The 15,591-nt window shown below is 44.0% G+C and overlaps 1 protein-coding gene across 1 annotated transcript in view; it reads left to right on the top strand.

Annotated features, from left to right (window-relative positions):
- The window catches only part of LOC130107874 (PDZ domain-containing protein 4-like), a 71,439-nt gene that overhangs the window by 23,689 nt on the left and 32,159 nt on the right, over positions 1-15,591 (top strand). The window contains exons 2-5 of the mRNA XM_056274654.1: positions 7,320-7,373; positions 10,875-10,977; positions 12,800-13,037; positions 13,216-13,300. Of these exons, the coding sequence (XP_056130629.1) occupies positions 7,320-7,373; positions 10,875-10,977; positions 12,800-13,037; positions 13,216-13,300 (480 nt within the window). The remainder of the gene's footprint in view (positions 1-7,319; positions 7,374-10,874; positions 10,978-12,799; positions 13,038-13,215; positions 13,301-15,591) is intronic.

The raw sequence follows: 15,591 nt of genomic DNA, 5'->3' as shown, positions 1-15,591 counted from the left end.
TGGCACAGTGGCCCAGTGGTTAGCGCTGTCGCCTCACAGCAAGAAGGTCCTGGGTTCGAACCCCGGGGTTGTCCAACCTTGGGGGTCATCCCAGGTCGTCCTCCGTGTGGAGTTTGCATGTTCTCCCCGTGTCTGCGGTGGGTTTTCTCCGGGTGCTTCGGTTTCCCCCACCATCAAAAAGACATGCATGTTAGGGTTAATACCCCTGTCTGTGCCCCTGACCGAGGCATCGCAAGACGACCTGGAGTTGGTCCCCGGGCGCTGCACGGCAGCTGCCCACTGCTCCTAGCTACACAGCTAGGATGGGTTAAACGCAGACGATTAATAAAAGTAGTAAAAAAGAAAAATACTTGTAGTAATACTACTTACCAACACTACCAGTAACATGACAACCACAACTTAACAGAACTCTTCCTCCTAATAACATTAAAACAGTGATACATAACCATGCTTATGAGAATGATTAAAGAAAGGCTCGTCAGCAGGTTGAGTGAAACTGTCAGTTTACTGATCATTACTTCTGGCTGAAGAGCCACGAGATGTTCATCCTCTCCAACCTGGCTGAATGCTCCAGAGAGAGAAATCAGCTGGGGTGCAGATTTATTTTGTCCCCTTTTTCTTGAATTTGACGTGCTTTTATAATTAAAAAAATAAACTATCTTGCACAAGGATACGTTAACAGATGTGGGAATTGGACCCTGAGCCCTGCAGAGGGGAAACGACACCACTACATTTTCCCCATCTTAAATCAGAGTGAGTTGTCAACTCACTATTCGTGTTTGTATAGTCGGTCTCTCCGCCTGTATGTCTATCTATGTTCGGAGAGACAGGAGAAAGGGCTGTAGTGGTATCTGATCCCAGGACCCGGGGGGGGGGGGGCTGTGAAGAGGCAGGGGCCACGTCACGATCTACCAGGCACGGGAGCAAACTGATTCTGAATAAAGAGTGCTGTCAGCTCTTCTCTCCCTACAGTTATTAATTTCACACCTCACTTAGCTGTGATTCTAGTCAGACTAATTTCCCCCAGTCTAGTCATTATCACCATAGTAACCCTGGATGGCTGGCAGTCTACTGAGCACGCTCGCAGCAGGGACAGACGGCGACGGCGAATGAGGCACAGTCGTCAGGCTGCACGGAGACGGATAGATATCAGGGACGTGCACATATGTAAACAAACAAAAACATCCTCATCCTAATTCCTATGCACGCACGCACACACACACGCACACACACACAAACACACACACACGCACACACAGATCACGACCAAGCCACAATCACAACCGGCCTGATAATTGACTGTTTATTGAGAAACATTGATTGGCTCGTCCCCGTTGCCATTAAAATACACGTATACAATGAGCACACACGGCCAGCCAGCCTGCGGAGGCCATGTAATGCATAACAATAAACTCCGGGAAACAAGGAGAGGAGGAGAATGAATTTGCAATAGAAACCTATTAAGAGAGAATGAGAGACAGCGAGAGAAGAGAGAGAAAGGTCTGGAAAGATGTGGTCACGATTGTGTTGTATTTCATGTGAAGTGTATTAATATGTATGTGTGCCTGTGTCTACGTCCTTTTGTGTGTGTGTGTGTGTGTGTGTGTGTGTTGGAATTACCTGACTGAATTTGTAGGCCTGAAATTAAACTGTTTGTGCACTTGTGTTTTATTTTTACAAGTGTGACCAGATTTTGTGTTTATTTGCACATCATGGTTTGCTGTGTATTTCACCAGGTATTATTTTATAGTGTGTGTGTGTGTGTGTGTGTGTGTCTGTGTCTGTGTCTGTGTCTGTGTCTGTGTGTCTGTGTGTGTTCTTGTGCACATGCGTGTGTGTATGTGTTTATTAGTGCAGCTGAGAGAAATTAAGCGAAGGAGTAACAGTTTAGACATACACTAAAGAGCCATACAGTATCTTTGATTTTACACACAAACACTCACAGGCCAGTTGGGACTGCTGTACTTGCTCTCATAAATAATTTACTACATGTTCATTTGAGAGCAGGTGTTTTTAATCATGTTGCCCCATGAGTGAAGCCTGTATATACTCAGATATGCTTGAAGCAATATTACTTATGCTAATGTGATGCGCTGGCAGCTGTATATGAACGTGTGACTCTGAGCTGGATACGATGTGTTTACTGCAGAGCCACACAGAGTAGGTTCTCAGGTAGGGATTGCAACGCCTTGGGTTTTATTACAGACAAGAAGCTATTCAAAGGCTCGGTACTCACATACTTAATGTTTCCCTTCTGAAGTCTAGAAAATAATAATTGCACAGTATCTTCTTGTTTTATTCACACAGTCATATATATATATATATATATATATATATATATATATATATATATACACTACCGTTCAAAAATTTGGGATCACCCAAACAATTTTGTGTTTTCCATGAAAAGTCACACTTATTCACCACCATATGTTGTGAAATGAATAGAAAATAGAGTCAAGACATTGACAAGGTTAGAAATAATGATTTGTATTTGAAATAAGATTTTTTTTACATCAAACTTTGCTTTCGTCAAAGAATCCTCCATTTGCAGCAATTACAGCATTGCAGACCTTTGGCATTCTAGCTGTTAATTTGTTGAGGTAATCTGGAGAAATTGCACCCCACGCTTCCAGAAGCAGCTCCCACAAGTTGGATTGGTTGGATGGGCACTTCTTGCGTACCATACGGTCAAGCTGCTCCCACAACAGCTCAATGGGGTTCAGATCTGGTGACTGCGCTGGCCACTCCATTACCGATAGAATACCAGCTGCCTGCTTCTGCTCTAAATAGTTCTTGCACAATTTGGAGGTGTGTTTAGGGTCATTGTCCTGTTGTAGGATGAAATTGGCTCCAATCAAGCGCTGTCCACTGGGTATGGCATGGCGTTGCAAAATGGAGTGATAGCCTTCCTTATTCAGAATCCCTTTTACCCTGTACAAATCTCCCACCTTACCAGCACCAAAGCAACCCCAGACCATCACATTACCTCCACCATGCTTAACAGATGGCGTCAGGCATTCTTCCAGCATCTTTTCATTTGTTCTGCGTCTCACAAACGTTCTTCTTTGTGATCCAAACACCTCAAACTTGGATTCATCCGTCCACAACACTTTTTTCCAGTCTTCCTCTGTCCAATGTCTGTGTTCTTTTGCCCATCTTAATCTTTTTCTTTTATTGGTCAGTCTCAGATATGGCTTTTTCTTTGCCACTCTGCCCTGAAGCCCAGAATCCCGCAGCCGCCTCTTCACTGTAGATGTTGACACTGGTGTTTTGCGGGTACTATTTAATGAAGATGCCAGTTGGGGATCTGTGAGGCGTCTGTTTCTCAAACTAGAGACTCTAATGTACTTATCTTCTTGCTCAGTTGTGCAACGCGGCCTCCCACTTCTTTTTCTACTCTGGTTAGAGCCTGTTTGTGCTGTCCTCTGAAGGGAGTAGTACACACCGGTGTAGGAAATCTTCAATTTCTTAGCAATTTCTCGCATGGAATAGCCTTAATTTCTAAGAACAAGAATAGACTGTCGAGTTTCAGATGAAAGTTCTCTTTTTCTGGCCATTTTGAGCGTTTAATTGACCCCACAAATGTGATGCTCCAGAAACTCAATCTGCTCAAAGGAAGGTCAGTTTTGTAGCTTCTGTAACGAGCTAAACTGTTTTCAGATGTGTGAACATGATTGCACAAGGGTTTTCTAATCATCAATTAGCCTTCTGAGCCAATGAGCAAACACATTGTACCATTAGAACACTGGAGTGATAGTTGCTTGAAATGGGCCTCTATACACCTATGTAGATATTGCACCAAAAACCAGACATTTGCAGCTAGAATAGTCATTTACCACATTAGCAATGTATAGAGTGTATTTCTTTAAAGTTAAGACTAGTTTAAAGTTATCTTCATTGAAAAGTACAGTGCTTTTCCTTCAAAAATATGCACATTTCAATGTGATCCCAAACTTTTGAACGGTAGTGTACATATATATATGTTGTTCATCCGTTGCAGTGACGAGGACCATCTATCTAGTCATCCTGTAGGGGCCGTATTCTGTGGGTGTGAAGTTGGCTGGTTAGTCCGATCTGCGCCCTGAATGTTCTTTGGCAGTGTGGGCATGGGATAGTGGGAGTAGATGGAGGGTTGCTGGCACGGTCTTTCCTGGCCTGTCTGCGGCTCTCTGCTGCAGCAATCCTGGCAGCCTCACATGCGTTTGCACCATTTCGGACAGCTGCACGCCACTCTCCTCTGTTCAGAGCTTTCTGTTGCCATGTGTCGTAGTTGATGGTGAAGGCCTTTAACGAAACCTTCAAGGTGTCTTTGAAACGCTTGTTTTGACCACGATGGGAGCGTTTGCCTTGCTTGAGTTCACTATATAACAGTTTCTTTGGGAGCCGGTGGTCTGGCATGCGAACTACGTGGCCCACCCTACGAAGCTGTGATTGCATGAGGATGGCGTGTATACTCAGCAGTCTTGAGTGAGTGAGGACCTCTGTGTCAGGGATCTTGTCATCCCACTTTATGCCAATAAGTTTTCTGAGGCATGTGGTGTGAAAGAGGTTTAGTGTTTTTGCATGGCGTTTGTAAACTGTCCATGTTTCCCAGACGTAAAGCAGTGTGGTGAGAACTATGGTCCGATACACTTTAATTTTTGTCTCTTGGGTGATGCCTCTCCTGTTCCACACATTCTTGTGGCGTCTGCCAAAGGCAGTACTTTCTTTAGCGAGCTGTGCGGTCATATCTTCATTAGTGGTGACATATCTGGGGAGAGAACTGCTCAGGTAAGTGAATTTGTCAGCCGCATTTAATCGATGCCCATTTATGGTGATGTTGGGTACTTTGTATGGCTTGCCTGGAGCTGGCTGATGAACTACTTCAGTCATTTTTATGTTGATGGTGAGGCCGAAGTTGTTGCAAGCCTCTGAGAACTTATTGATACTTTGTTGCATGTTGGCTTTGGATGTAGTGTTGAGGGCGCAGGCATCGGCGAACAGAAGATTGTTGATGGTTGCTGTTTTAACTAAGGCTTTTGCTTTAAGCCGCTGAAGGTTGAAGAGAGCGCCATCAAAACGGTAACTGACAACACTGCCAGCGTCCCCCTCTCTGAAGGCATCTCACAGCATGGCTGAGAACGTAAGGCTGAACAGGGTTGGGGCAAGGACACAGCCTTGCTTTACTCCGTTAGAGACGGGAAACAGCTCAGATGCAACTCCATTGTCTTGGACTCTGGCTAGCATGCCATCATGTAGCTGTCGTACGATGGTGATTAACTTTTCTGGACATCCGTATTTTGCCATGATTCTGCAAAGGCTGTCTCTGCAGACAGTATCAAAGGCCTTGGTCAGATCGACATAAATGAAGTACAGGTCAACATTTTGTTCCTGGCATTTTTCTTGAAGCTGGCAGGCAGCAAACACCATGTCTATGGTCCCACATTCTTTCTGCAATCCACATTGACTCTCAGGCAGAAGTCCTCTCTCAATGTGTGTGCTGAGGCGATTTAATACAACTCTTGCAAGCAGCTTGCCTGCAATGGACAGCAGGGAAATTCCACGGTGGTTATCACATGATTTGCAATTTGCCTTGCGCTTATAGAGGTGGATAACTGAGGCATCTTTAAAGTCCTGAGGTACAGTTTCAGTTTGCCATATGAGATGAAACAACTGCTGAAGTTCCTTAGCAATTGCAGGCCCTCCTTCTTTATAAATTTCAGCTGGGATGGAGTGTGAGCCAGGCGCTTTTCTGCTTGACAACTGTCCGAATGCCATAAGCATCTCTTCCAATGTTGGAAGGGTGCTCGGCGTCTCATCAGATGGAATTTGGGGTAGTTGACCGATGGCTTCATAGTTGATGGTAGAAGGGCGATTCAAAACATTGCTGAAGTGTTCAGCCCATCTTTCAAGAACCTCCCCTTTGTCTGTGATTAGTGTTGTCCCATCTGCGCTAAGGAGCAGGGATGAGCCAGCAATGGCAGGACCGTAGACTTCTTTCAGGCCATTGTAGAAGTTTTTCATGTCATTTCTGTCTGCAAAGCCCTGCATCTCATCAGCTTTGTTGCTCAGCCATGAATCATACATTTGGCATAGTTTTTTTTAGAAAGAGCTGCGGATGTTCCTAAGTGGATCTGTCTTGGCTGTTGACTGGGGGTCTTCAATATGAAGTTTGTAGGCACAGCGTTTCTCTTCTAACAGCTGGTTTATCTCAGTGCAGTTTTCATCAAACCAGTCTTTGTGTTTCCTTGTGGAGGTGCCTAAACACTCCAAGGCTGTTATACACTGTGCCGTCCAAGCAGCCTCCACATTCTGGCTGTCGTTCCTCCAGAGGAACGACTGAACCTATATATATATATATATATATATATATATATATATATATATATATATATATATCCCCGCAACCCTGAGAGCAGGATAAGTGATTCGGATAATGGATATAGTATATATATTATATATCATACAGCGTTATCTGTATGTCAATAGTCATATATTGTCATAAACATTTTGTGTGAAATGATTAAGAAATATCATATATTCTATATTTGTTTCAGTTTACCCTGTTTTTTGAAAAACTTGAAAATATGACTCAGGCCATTATTTTAAGAAGGTGACGATATAACTTATAAAGTCTAGAAAATAATAATTATGCAGTATCTTCTTGTTTTACTTTGTCATTTATTATTTATATATATTTTAATATATAATGTTATATATTTTAATATCAAATTTAATATATCAATATATTAATTTTAACATTTTTAACAACTTATCTATTTGTTTGTTTGTTTGTGTATTTATTTATTGTTGGCTTCTCTCCCTGCCTGTATATGAAATCACATTAGTTAACCACAGTAGATGCAGGTGTTCCTCATTCGCCAAATGAGACACTCCCAATTCTTCCAGTCTAGTATTAAACACAAAAGCCACAGCCCACCTGACAAACTAATGCTACGGCCAACACCATCTATCGTGTTACTCTCAGGATTCAGCACACAGTGTTTCAGCCCTACAGTAACGCATGAGACGTGTGGGCGTCCGAAGCCCTGTGGCCTTGTTGTTGTCGATCGCGGGCTGAACCTGTCGATAAGATACTGGTATACAGAGTTCATTGGTCGTTTTACTGTTTGATTAAGTTCTCCATTACTTATTGAGGATGAAAATCAGCCTCAGGTAACTCAGACATTTTCTCATTCTGAAAACGAAAGATTTAGAAAAAAAAACAGAAACTTCTTTCTTCTCTCTCTCTCTCTCTCTCTCTCTCTCTCTCTCTCTCTCTCTCTCTCTCTCTCTCTCTCTCTCTCTCTCTCTCTCTCTCTCTCTCTCTCTCTCAGCAGAAAAGCTGGAGCAGCTCTCTGAGGCCCATAGACGGACATGGAAACAACAAGGTAGAAGGCTGTCCGGTCTTTCATCCATCAAAGCTTCAATAATCATCCTCCCTGTTCCTCTCCTGCCTCTCCCCCACTCCTCTGCCCTCCCTCCTCCCTCTATCAGTCATATATGATGGAGTCCCTCTCTCATAAGAGTGGAGATAGACAGAGAATATTGTCCCCCAAAGCGCCCATCGATCACCTCGGTGCCTGATAAGCCTTTACTTATCCTATTCATCTAGGGAGGCTTTCACCAAAGCGTGCTCACTCTTTTTAACCATTCCACTTCACATTCCCATGGTTCCCGTTCATTCTTGCCTGGGCACTGCCCTGTTTCCTACGGTTAAACACTGTGCATAGAATTTCTTTGAGGACCCATGTTTTGGAAACATTTCCCTCAAGAATGATTTGAGTTTCCTTGATTTCTTTTCAATTTAACCGTTAAATCTTTAGATAAGATGTTTTATTGCCAAAGTGTTGAGCAATTTGTCACTTCACTTATTTTCTATACCTGAAAAAGGTTGCTTTGGTTCCTTCTCTATAGACCCTTTTACTGTTTGTAAACAGTGATGACGTAGGTGTGGATGCGCGCGCATTTAGGCCACGGAAGTATGGCGGAGTTAGCTAGTTTGTCAAACTATGCAAGGGGTTTAACGACAAAAGATCGCGAAAGTTACCTGAATAAATTAACTTCGGCGAACAGCAACCGACTTCCAGATCCGTGTGGTATTACCAAGTGGGTGGAAGACGTTACTAAGTGGCCTAATATCCAGTGGCCAGATATATATACATATTTGGTGGAGAAACCGAGCATATACACAAGAGAGAAGTTGCGGGCATACAAGTCACTGGATGCTTACAACTATGTTGTCCGTGGTCACGTACAAAATGTAAAATACCATGACATAGACTCTGAGTTTTGTGTCCTGAAATCCAAAGTCTTGCCAAGTCAAAGACAAGGACACAAGACGGCTATGTACGAGGCATGGGTCATCATAAACAAACCCGAGAACTACGCCCTCACAGCCAATTGTGCCTGCATGGCAGGGTGAGTATTTGTTGTCCTGTTGCTTTTCTAGTTTGCTCAGGGTTAATGATATCGGCCTACTTGTTGTGCAAACATCAAATCTGCTTCTGTTTTACTGTCATTTTCTCCCCTCATCACATCAAAATGTGCCTTTCCCTGTAACTCAGTCATGATAAATGGGGCATGAAATTCACATTATCATGAACTACACACAGTGTCTTGTTGATTCAGAGTTCCAGCTGTGGATGTTATTAATTTGCAGTGGAAAAATGTGAAATTATATAGTAGAATTTACAGTCTTCTCAGCCACAGCCTAATTTTGACTGAGATCAAGTGTAATTGCAAACCCTGGTCATCAAATTAAAACATATATTGGATAAGTCAATATGTTTTATTCTGTCTTTATCACATTTCAGACTTGGGTCATGCTGCAGCCATGCAGCAGCAATGTTATTTAAAGTTGAGCTCTGTGTTAGGATGGGGAGGACAGAGAAAGCAGCAGTTACAGCTGAAGCATGTGTGTGGAAAGACCTAAGCAGGAAAGATGTCAAGCCAGCTCCACTTGGGGAAATCAGCTTCCATAAACCAAAGAGGCTAGGCAGGCAGCTCCCAGCGGCTTCCAAAACTTCTAGGAGGAACAGTGCCAAACCAGAAGGCATGTAATAGTTGACAGAGGCTAGATAAGTTTCCTTTTGTCATTGTGCATTTAATTCATTTTCAAAAGTTCTCCTGCATCTTGTAACACCATAAACTACCCTGAAAACCGAGCTTTTTTATAATACAGAGATGAAAATCATAAAGACGTATAGACACTGAGTCATTTCAATGTATTTGTTTGACCTTTACCTTCAGATTATTTATTCTGGAAATCAGATTGTCTAGTTTCTATTGTGTACTGTTTCTGTTTAATGCGCTGCTTTACGACTCTAGAAAAAAATCAATCAAGATCCATAAAATCTTGAAAAAAATTATTATTCAGCATAATAATTGTCTTCTTGTTGCCCTGTCATCAGAGTTGACTGATGATGACATCCGGGAACTGCAGTTTTGCAGCTCCTCTTTAAGCTTCTCATTTTCAGCCCGTAGTTTTTCACACTCCTGCTGCAGGTTGACATAGTCATTCTGAAGCTGAGTGTATCTCAGGTTCAGATCATCATATTCTGTCCTTGGGACCGGGATGTCCTCTTCATCTTTAACAGAAAAGCAAACAGTTAGGATATGCCGGCACAAGCTCACAACAAATTAGTTGATTGCACAACAAAAATATATCCTCACCAGAACAGTGATCCATGCTGCTGACTTGTCCTGGAGTTTCAGAAGGAGCAGGCTGGTTTGGTGGAGTGTAAATCCTTTCATCTCGTCTTCTTTTCCTATGGTACCTTAACATACAAAAGCTAAATTAATGAACAGAAATACTGATCAGAGGCCATATTACAGGAAATTCCTAACTTGCAGATCCTATCTTAACTGTTTGGTTACGATTAGATATTAGGTTATGATTTGCTTAATACCAACTGGAGAAAAATCCTATCTTAGACATCCCTATCGTCACTTTAAACTTGGGACGGTAAATATTTGTAATACAGCCCCATTTTCTCAAAGCCAGCAGCTGCAAGCTGCTGGCTTTGAGAAAGTGCATTAAATAGCATGTCATTGAAATGAAAGAGGGAAAAGGTAATTCTAAAACGATTAGGAAGTGTTAGGCCTAATTATTCTTACCTTTCCACCTTTGCCTCGGGGTTCTGACTTTGTTTTGTGTACTTAAACAGGATTCTGTGAGTCCAGTGAGGCCTCACCTGTAAATAGCCAGACACAACACATTAGCAAATAATACCAGCTAACGCTGCTTACCGGTTACTTTAGATATTAGTCTACATCTAAACCAGGCATGCCAGTGAAACCAAAGAGTAGATAGATAACGTACCTGAAATAAAATGGGCACTGCAAACGCCAGCATTTTTGATCGTGTCCTCAGTCCAGTTTTCATCAATACGTTTGATGGCTTGCAACCACAGGAGCCTCCGGTTGCTCTGAAATGGCCGTGATCCCGTCGGAATTCGGTAAAACTTCAGTCCGCTGTTGGTAGAGTAGCGATTCGTACAACCAAACACGCAACAACTGGACATTTTGATGCTGGTTATACTTCTGAATAAACTTTGTAATCTCCTCGTCTGTATCTGTGAATGAATGGGAGACTTGGGGGTAGCATTTCACTTCCGTCGCCTAAATGCGCGCGCATACTTTTGATGGCGTAGGCTGTAAAAGGGTCTATTAGCGTCACTACAGCTAATCAGTTACTTCCGTTGCAATAAGCCCTGCCCAGCACTGCAACTCTATTGGCATTTAAGTAACTGTCAAGTACTTCACATCTGCCATTGGATAATAGCTCAACAATGTTCTGGATAATGATGGTTTACAGTTGATGAAGACATGAGTCTTTATTATTACCCACCCATCTCTCCCTCCTCTCCTGCTCCCCGCCCCCCCCTCAGGTCAGAGGGAGGAAGCCATCTCAGCTCCCTCTTGACAGGCCTCAGAACTCCCAGGATCCTTCACACCACCCAGGGATGGTCCGTAAGGCTCACAGGAAGAAAGGTACCTCCCATTCCCACAATTCCTCTGCATATGCACGCACGTACACACACACACACACACACACACACACACATAAACTGATTAGCCAAAACATTAAAACCACCTGCCTGATATTGTATAGGTCCCCCTCATGCCATCAAAACAGATCTGATCCATCGAGGAATGGACTCAACAAGACCTCTGAAGGTGTCCTCTGGTATCTAGCACCAAGATGTTAGCAGAAGATCCTTCATGTCCTGTAAGTTTCAGGTGGGGCCTCCATGGATTGAACTTGTTTTTCTGATGCTCGATCGGATTGAGATCTGGGGAATTTGGAGGTCAAGGCAAGATCTTGAACTCTTTGTCATGTTCCTCAAACCATTCCTGAACAATTGAAAGAGGCTACTGCCATCAGAGAATACCATTGTCATGAAGGCGTGTGCCTGGTCTGCAAAATCGTTTAGGTAGGTGGTACATGTCAAAGTAACATCCACATGAATGCCAGGACCCAAGGTTTCCCAGCAGAACATTGCCCAGAACATCACACTGCCCTCTCCGGCTTGCCTTCTTACCATAATGCATCCTGGTGTCTACTATTCCCCAGGTAAATGACAGACATGCACCCGGTCATCCACATGATGTAAAAGAAAATGTGATTCACCAGACCAGGCCACCTTCTTCCATTGCTTCATGGTCCAGTTCTGATGCTCAAGTACCCATTGTAGGTGCTTTCGGTGGTGTACAGGGATCATCATGGGCACTCTCATCGGTCTGCGTCTACTCAGCCCCATGAACTTTTTCAGCAATTTGAGCTACAGTAGCTCTTCTTTAGCAGAAGAGCTGTGTCCTTCCTTGGACCACTTTTGGTAGGTCCTGACCACTGCACACTGGGAACACCCCACAAGACCTGCCATTTTGGAGATACTCTGACCCAGTTGTCTAGCCATCACAATTTGGCCTTTGCCAAAGTCATTGCCAAAGTCGCTCCGTATGCGTGCCCATTTTTCCTGCTTCCACCACATCAACTTCAAGAATTAACTGTTCACTTGCTGCCTAATATATCCCACCCCTTGACAGGTCCCATTGTAATGAGATAATCAATGTTATTCACTTACTTGTCAGTGGTTTTAATGTTTTGGCTGATCGATATATATTTCTTGCACTATGCCTCTTCTCAGAGTACGTATTTGTTTGCATTCATACTTTACCGCTCTTTTAAGCTGCTGTCGGAGAACAGTTCTCATTTCATGCCCAGTCATTTCTTTTGACATTACCTCTCATTTAATCTCCACATCTCATTGATTTTTACTGCATCCTGTCTCCCTTCATCTCCTCTCTACTCTCTCGCCCATTGTCTTCTCTCTCCAAATCCCTTCTAATACTTTCATCTCAACTCTTTTCAAAGGACTTAGAGGATGGAGAGAATGATACAGCACGTTAATTTTCACCCCTTTCATTCACATAACAATGGCGGCACGGAGGCTTGGTGGTTAGCAGTGTTTCCTCCCAAGAAGAAGGTCTTGAACTTGATGCCAGCTTTTCTGTGTGGAGTTGACATACTCTCCCAGTGTCTGTGTTGTTTTTTTTCTTAACTTTCCTCCCTCCATCCATAGACATCTGTTGGATGAACCGTTGGCTCCAAATTGCCCTTAGGTATGAATGGCGTGTGCACTGTGAAGAACTGCCGCCCTGTCCAGGATGTCATGTGATCATGCAATGTTGTTATTAATTTGAAAGAAGAGGCATCTCATTTCTCAGAATAGTAGAGAACATTTAAGCGACACAACTTCACGTGTTATTCTTCTGAATTCCAGCTCTCTCCCCTCCCCTCCTCTCCCAGCAGGTGCCCTGGTGTGCAGTGGTAATAATGGAAGCAGCACCACCACCATGTGCGTCACCATGGTAGCCATCCCAGACTGTGTCGACAACGCCACGCAGACTGACATTAGCTTTCAGAACATTCTGACACTTGGGCGAGGGAGGGGACACCGCAACAGCAGGGGGGGCTCCTCCTCACCCCCTCCACCACCCCCCTCCCCTCCCCTCCCTCACCTGGTGGGGCCGTACGGGATCAATGAGCTGTAAGACATGAGGCCTCTTTGCTGTTCTTTTTAAAATTTCTAAGTCAATGTTCTTTTTTTTTTTTTTTTAGGTGTCGCCAGATTTGAGCAGTCAATAATGATCGATAGTTTGTGAGTAATTTTTGTAGTCTTGTTTTCCCCGTCTTATTCTCTGTCTTCTCCCTCTTTCCCTCCTCAGTTGTGCATTCGAGTACGACACCGCCAACGACTACTTTGACGTCTCCCATCACGAAGTGGACCGGCAGGAGGAGCTGGAGTATGAGGTCTGAACACAGTCTTTTCTAAAATAACCTCTTTTCACATGACATTCGCTTCAGACATTCTCCTTCAAGCTAGCAAGTAGTAAGAGATAATGATGACACGCCATTGCAACGAAATGATTATCTACTGCGACCTGCGGTCTGAACTTGTTGCATTTCACGCAAGCAGACAGCAGCCGGACCCCATAGAAAGCAAGGAGAAAAGGAAAGATGGAATGAAAAAAAGAGGGCAAGGAAAGGAGGGAGGAAAGAAGGAGAGAGCAGGATGGGGTTTGGCGTTCGTATCTAAAGCACAGTACATTGCAATGTTATGTAGGGAATGTGCAATGAAATTAACTTTTATTGATTGATAATGCAAGGAAAGAAAGAACAGAGGGAAGGTAAGAATGAGAGAAAGAAGGTCGAATGGGAAGGAAAAGAATCAGGAATCAGGAATACTTTATTTGTAATTTCATTTCATGTACGCAAGTACATGAAATGAAATGAAATATTGTTTCCCCCAGCCCACAGCAGTGCAACACAAAGACAAAAACACAGATCCAAAAATTACAAGAACACATCAAACTACAAAAAGATCCCTGTCCAAGAGAATGAATGCAAGATGACTGTCGGAACTGCCAGTCTTCAAGGGCTAGCAGTTGGCTTAGCCTGCCCTGCTTCCGTGTCCTGTCAGGCCGCCCTCAGTGTTTCCTTCTTGGGCGCAGCTCCAGCAGGGCCGTGGTCCCTGGGCCCACCAGCCCCAGCAGATCAGGCTCCCCCAGCCCATCCAACGCCAGCTCTCCCAGCCAGACATCTTCGACACACCTCCCCGCACTCCACACAACAATACTGAAAACACAGGCAATGCTAGGTGAGGCCGCCGCTGGACTGCCCTCGGTGTTATCAGAACTGCCGGTCTGCATGGGCTAGCAGTTAGCTTAGCCTGCCCCACTTCCGCATCCTGTCAGACCACCCTCAGTGTTTCCTCTTCGGGCGCAGCTCCGGGCAGGGCCGTGGTCCCTGGGCCCACAGGACGCAGAAGACCAGGCTCTCCCAGCCGATCCAGCGTCAGCTCTCCCAGCCTCAAACAAAGACTCAAACTTATATGCAGACGTGGACAAAGACACTGCATGGACGGTACTGGGTGAGGCCGCCGCAAATATAAGTTTGCACCACCATCTTCCGACACCGGAAGTGGTAGGGAAAGAAGAAATAAATAAAAGGTGACGAATGAAGGAAGGAGGGTAGGAAGGAAAGAAAGATGGGAGAAATCAAAAGGCAAGAAAAAAGAAGCAAAGTGAGGGATGAGGGAAGTTTTTCTTTCTGCTGGTGCAGCAGGGGGTGAGATTCCGGCAGAGGTGGCATTAATGAAACTTGGTGACCTCAACGAGCCATGGTGTTTGACGGAGAACACGATCTGGGTTGAATGATCAGTCCACTTCCTCTATGGCAGGAGTTCCCACCTGAGGCTTCTGGGTTGGTGCGTGAATGTCTAATGAAGCAGTGGGTTTCGCTGAGTATGTTTTTTTTCCCTCCTTGTTTTGCATCGTTCTGCTCTGTGGGGAAGTGATGGATGACAGTTCAGTCATCTGTGAAGTCAGCAAAATCAACCCCCCCCCCACATCATTCGCTTTCATTCCATCTCTCATATTCACATCCCACCTACCCTCCTCTACTCCCCGAACCACATCCCTCTCTCTGCTACCTTCCTCTCCTCCCTGAGCTTTCTACCTTGCTTTTATGTTTTATTTTATTCCTGACCCAACTGCTCCGCTTGTCCCAAGTCAGCTGACAGTTCTGCTCTATGTCTCATCTTTCTCTCTGTCTGACTTTCCCTCCATTTTATGGCTGACTGCCGCCTCACTTTTCTGTCCTCTCCTCCATTTCTGCTATTTTCCTCTCTTTTCCATTCTGTCATTCTCACACTCTCCTACATACTCTTTCTGTTATTCTTCCTTCTTATGCCCTTTTTTTCTTTCTCTTATCTGATGCCCGCTCCCTCTTTCTCTCTTGATTTTTTTTGTACATTTTCCTTTTTTCTTGCGTCCTCTCTCTCTTTCCTTTACTGTCTCTCCTCTTTTTGTTCCACCTCTCTCTCTATCTGTCTCTCTCTTGATTTTTTGTATATTTGCTGTTTTTTCTTGCTTCCTCTCTCTCTTTCTTTAATTTCTGTCTTTCCTCTTTTCATTCCACCTATCTATCTTGCTCTCTCTGTCTTGATCTTTTGTATTTTTGCTCTTTTTGCTTGCTTCCTCTCTCTCCCTTTCATTTATGTCTTTCCTCTTTTCATTCCACCTCACTCTCTCTCTCTCTCT

The sequence above is a fragment of the Lampris incognitus genome, chromosome 2 (assembly GCF_029633865.1).
Source record: "Lampris incognitus isolate fLamInc1 chromosome 2, fLamInc1.hap2, whole genome shotgun sequence".
Taxonomy (NCBI): Eukaryota; Metazoa; Chordata; class Actinopteri; order Lampriformes; family Lampridae; genus Lampris; species Lampris incognitus.
This window is presented reverse-complemented; position numbering and strand designations above follow the sequence as displayed.